Genomic DNA, 5,609 nt, shown 5'->3' with positions numbered 1-5,609 from the left:
ATTTTTTTTACCGGGGGCAAAAAAAAAAAATTAAAACCGTAGCAATTTTGTGGGAGAAAATATAGAGGTTTTGGGGCAAAAATTTGAAGTTTTTAGGCAAATTATGAAGGTTTTTAAGCAAAAGTTGAAGGTTTTGGGCAAAATTTGAAGGTTTGGAGGCAAAAGTTGAGAATTTTGGGCAAAATTTGAAAGTTTTGGAGAAAAATATGTAGATTTTGGGAGAAAAAAATACACTGGGGGCAAAGTCGAAAAACCAAAATTTTTACACTGAAAAAAAAATCCAGTGGCGGCGGGCACCCCCTGCCCCCAAGTAGTTTCGCTACTGCTATTATGGACGCTCGCGGATTCAAAATCCGTAACACCGAAAACAAAATAAAACAATTCAAAATTTTAGGTTTTTGGTCTGCAGGTAAAATAAAATAATCTAAAACTTTTAAGTTTAAAATTTACCGATCCACTCGCGGCACCTACCACTCTGGATGTATTTTTTAACCTAAAGCTAGTTCCGCCCCTAATTATGGATGTATAACGATCAAGCGAGTTCCGATTCTGGTTATACAGGATTATGTCTTTGACTTCACCTGTATACATATTAGCATTCAGTAACTATGCAAAATTAGAGACCTGTTGGAGCCTAGATGATATGCAAAACGCAAACGGAAACGCAAACACCAAGACATCTAAAGGTGCGTCATACCGAGGTTACTTACACATAAAGTTTCAGTTACAACTTACATCAACATTCCAGTACACTAGCACAATATTCCTATGGCAATATATTGTAAAATACCATAACAATGTGATCAAAAATTATTAACCAACTCCTGAAACAAGTATAAGATATAGAGCATGACTTGTAGCTCACAAAATTGGTCCTTACAGTTCATCCTTCTTATACAAAAGACCATCTCGGACAGAACCAGCCACTACGGTAGATCATCTGACAACATAACAATCCACCGAGTTAATCCTCATGTAAACGGTTTTATCATACAGTTAGCTTTTTAGAATTATCTTTATCAATTAGCCGTTAAAGATTAACTAGATAAAACCGAAAAATCTGTCACAAGATAATGCCATAATTTTCCTTCATGTGTGTTTAAGATGAATGCGAAATGACCTAGCTTTCGTCCACCAGACACTTCTAGTTCTACAGAGTTCTAAGCTTATTTTATGTAATTAATTGATGATGATATGATATTTATGATACCATCAAACTAAAAACGCATCTAAGCAGTGCTCTTAGTACCAACAAATGTTTCATTGGTATTAGCACTACAGTCTACAGTCGCTACTTAAGATTTGCCTATCGAGATACATAATTTTGTTACCTTTATTGACTAAAAATGTGAGCTTTATAATGTGACTTAAGGTGCTTACTTAGTTATTCAAATAGTACTAACTAGTTGTGGAGCCCTCGCTTCGCGCCGGGGGCTCCATTTTGAATGCGAGTTTAAAAAAAAGTCTTGATCTATTTTGTAAAAAAGAATTTTTTTCGACATCTAACATTGAAGGGTTGTTCCTTTTGTGAAAGTTGTCTCTTTTAGCGTTCCCTTTTTTTTAAAGTTAGTTGATCTATTTTGTAAAAAAGAATGTTTTTCGACATCTTTTGGTAGCATTGAATTGACTCTTTTATTGTTGAGGAAAAAAAAAAGTTAGTTGATTTTTTTGTAAAAAAGAATTTTTTCCGACATCTTTTGGTAACATTGAAGGGTTGGTTCTTTTACGAAAGTTGCTTCTATAATCGTTGGAGACCAAAAAAAAAAAAAAAGGAAGGTGAAATGACGGAAATACCCCTGGTTACTGTTGGTGAATAGCGCTACAGTGTTTTGTGTGTTAGATATATAGATAATTTGCATGTACCGACTTTTCCTAATGGCATACAAACTATAAATCATTTATGTACAATAATTATAATTATAGTCTGGTAGAGGAGGGAAATTCGACCCATATGACATGGCCGATATGGGTTCCATTTTACCTCTAACAGGCCAAAAAAGTTATACAAGAAATTTAACTTAAAAGAAATGGGTCAAGATGATCAAAATTGGCCTGTAGAGTTTTCAAGGCATAAAACCTCTGTAATCATTTTCAAAAAATAAGCTTACTATTGAAATTGAAATAATATAATAATGTTAATCATATTTTGACACAGACCCCATGTGAAACGATATATACCTTTTGTCAAGTTCCAAAAACTCCACACAGGAGAGCTCCATGAAAGACGAGCCCAAAGGAATTCCCCTGGCCCACATGTGGAGTCGACAATATAAGACTCTTAGGCTGGAACCCAACATGAACTAGCACGCAAAATACGACCTTTCCATCCCTGCAACACCCATTTACCATCTTCATCAAACACAAAATCTTTATGATACCCTGCTTTCACTTTGGCCTTCAGTTTAGAAACCAGCTCCGAATTCAAGGGTTTGACCTTGAATCCAGCTTTCGAGAGTCGGGCCTGCCACTGCTTGTACGTTTCGGGCCTTTCGACCCTCTCACCACCTTCACACGCAATCACATTCATAGCTTCACGCCCACAAAACTCCTTTTCAAAATTCAATCTTTGCTCATCGTTACGGTCTAAAGTAGCATCAAACATATCAAACATGGAAGAGAAATGAAAAAGGGCCTCCTTAAAACGAGTAACAAAAAATGGAGAACTATAAGACCCATTCACCACAGTTTGAACAAAAATATCCGGTCTCATATCCCTAATCATCTTCAAAACACCATCACGTGGACTATTCACCATAACTGTGTTGTCATCAGGCAAGTTTTTGAATCGAATCAGAGTGTTCACAGCAAGACACTCGTTTCTCTGAAGTTTTAAATCTTCAATTCTAACCGTCTCCCAGTTTTGAGTTGCTATGGCATTATACTCGAAAGGAACATTAAACTTTGCACAATAGTTAGCCAAACGACGTCCTGTTTCTTCTACCCCTTCAGCAGGCCTAAAACCAGGTTTCGGGAACTCAATTCCAGTCATCCTTAACTTAGGTGGCCCACCAGGTCTCGCTGCAAGATGCTTAATAAGAACAGGCCACTGAAACCCGTATGCAATACCAAAATCTACAATATGAAGGGTAGATGCTGTTGAAGCTGCTTCATATATGACTTTATTAGCGAAAAAGATAGCTATCTTCTTGAAAGGGCAAGCTGAAAGATAGACTTGATAGGCTTTCAACTTTTCAGCAGCTGAAATTGTCAAGGCACTTTTAGTAGCGTAAAGCTGGGACCCAGTGCCAGCTAAGCGTGCCTCAAGACCAGTAGCAAAGATATGAGCTAACCTTTGTGGAGCATCACCTGTAGGAGAAGCATGTTGTCTTATTTGTTTCAATTGTTCATTAGCTTTCGTACGATCATTAACAGCAACTGACTGCGCACAGTTGACCAATAGAGTCCTGACATCTGTCGGTTCACCTGAACTACCTCCCCACGAACGAGTAATCCAACCGCTACTATTACCATATGCTTGTCCATTTTGTAGTTTTTTAGTTACATTTCTAGGTGGTTCTTCGCAAGCAGACATCGATGGACCACCAGGATCTGTACAGAGAACAACTCTATCAAACATTTCAGATAACACGTCCTCTTCAACATAAACAGCAGACTGTTTACTACTCCTTTCTTCCACATAAGCATTATCCTCCATTTGATGATATTTTCTTGCCCGGGGCCCACTGGACGAGTTGTCTGCCTCGAGAAACTCGTCCTTCACGGTAAACTCTGAGTCAATATCTTTTGAATTTGATGGCAAGTTATATTGATCCAAATCGATAACTAAAGGTTTAATAGGAGGAAGGAATTTACTAGCTTCTTCCATCCCTTTATTGAACTGCAAGATAGACTCGCTATCGGTGAATATATTTTCAACGAGGTGTGTATTTATCATCGAGTCTAACGTGCCAAAATGATCATTAGTAGCACTAGTAGTAGAACCAAATGATGACAACATCGGGTATTCAAGAGAAGGAGCTGGCATAGTTGACGATTTTGGTTCAAGAGAGTCACGACCCGCCCAGTAAGAATCAGTAAAGTTGCTACCACTGGTGCTACAGTTACTATACTCGTTTAAACCGTTAAAAAAGTTTTCGGTATTTGTTTCAACATTTGAAGCAGGAGCAGGGTATTTTTCACCAAGGGCTTCATAAAACTCTTTTTCAGTTGCTTGCAGAGCTAACGGATCATGAAACATACTCTGCTTAGCCTCGATATCTTCATCTACGAGAATCTGATTTATGTACTTAAATACACAGTCAGCAAACTCATCGGGAGAATCTGACTGGGACGATAAGCACGATGATATATCTGACATACAATGAGCAGAATTCGGTACCGATTTAGGAATTTCGAGAAAACTTAAATCTAAAGGCTCATCTCTGAACCTAAATCCATTTGCACTACCAGATGACTGACTGAAAACCGGCATGATAGTCTCATCATCCAAAGAAAAACCGTTTACATAATCCGAATATTCGTCGTCTCTCGGCTCCATAACCATCTAAACTTCTATCTCAAGTATACACCAAATCAAAAGTCAACCATAAAAACACCTGAATTCATAGTAAGCACACAGATTTAACTTTTTGTATTCTCTAAATCAAAATTAACAAACAATCAACAGTTTTAAGGCAACATATTTCTAACTACAAATAAATACACAAATAAATAAATCATATATAGCTCATTAAAAACATACATACATACTTACATAATATATACTATATATATACAGTAAATAGCAAATCAATCAGCTAAAACTAAAGCGATCGAGCATAAAAAAGCCTAATCACTGAACAAAATTTGCAGCTTCATTCGTAGACTATAACAGATAGATCAAATTAGTAACGATCAGGCAAAAATAGTAACAAAACAATATGTAAGTCTATACATAATTACTGTAATAGATTAAGACCTTATGAACGCGAATTAAGTGAATTAATTGCTGATTATGTACCTCTAATTAGCTGATGAACGGACGGTGAGATCTATAGATACAGAAATGAAATTATTTTCCACGGTTGAAATTTGGGAAAGGTGGTTGTTAGGTTTTTATATATAAAATAAATTTTGGGGTGTGAGAACTAATGATCGAGATTGCTGCAGCTGAGTTGACTTTAGTCGTCGGTTGCAACCGGCTATAGTCAGTCAAAAACTCGATTGCGGTATTTGACCTCTCTTTTTTCATAGTTGACTAGAATCATAACATTAAAAATTAAAAATTTAGAATTTTTTTTTTATTATTTTTTTTAGATTAACAATTTTGACATAATCCTCTCATTTGCCACTCACACACCTGTTATAAAGAAACTTCTCGCATCCATCACGCAAAGCGTACCCGAAATGCTTTACGTTAACTGTTTGACCCACACAGAGTGAAGGATACCAGAGACCAGTGTTGTAAAAAAAAGGCCGAAACGGGCGCCGCAACGGATTTGCCTTAGTATCGTTGCAACGGGCCTTGAAACGGCAAAAAAGAAGATCAACGCTTAAAAAACGATCAACAACGCTAAAAAACGGTCAAAGACGGAAAAAAACGGTCAAAGACGGAAAAAAAAGGTCAACTTTATATTTATTTATATATATATATATATATATATATATAT

General features: G+C 36.6%; 1 protein-coding gene across 1 annotated transcript; it reads right to left on the bottom strand.

The window, feature by feature from the left end:
• Positions 1–679: 679 nt before the first annotated feature.
• On the bottom strand, positions 680–5,068 carry LOC139840776 (scarecrow-like protein 14). Its single transcript, XM_071831023.1, has 3 exons — positions 4,961–5,068; positions 2,179–4,556; positions 680–940 (listed from the first exon to the last, which is right to left on the bottom strand). Exon 2 carries the CDS (start codon positions 4,502–4,504, stop codon positions 2,279–2,281), a length of 2,226 nt encoding a protein of 741 aa, XP_071687124.1. The 5' UTR covers positions 4,505–4,556; positions 4,961–5,068; the 3' UTR covers positions 680–940; positions 2,179–2,278.
• Between the last annotated feature and the right edge of the window lie 541 nt (positions 5,069–5,609).

Source organism: Rutidosis leptorrhynchoides, chromosome 4, assembly GCF_046630445.1.
Source record: "Rutidosis leptorrhynchoides isolate AG116_Rl617_1_P2 chromosome 4, CSIRO_AGI_Rlap_v1, whole genome shotgun sequence".
NCBI lineage: Eukaryota > Viridiplantae > Streptophyta > Magnoliopsida > Asterales > Asteraceae > Rutidosis > Rutidosis leptorrhynchoides.
This window is presented reverse-complemented; position numbering and strand designations above follow the sequence as displayed.

Coding starts and splice junctions, on each gene's coding strand:
- LOC139840776 (XM_071831023.1), bottom strand. CDS start 4,504: ATGGTTATGGAGCCGAGAGACGACGAATATTCGGATTATGTAAACGGT.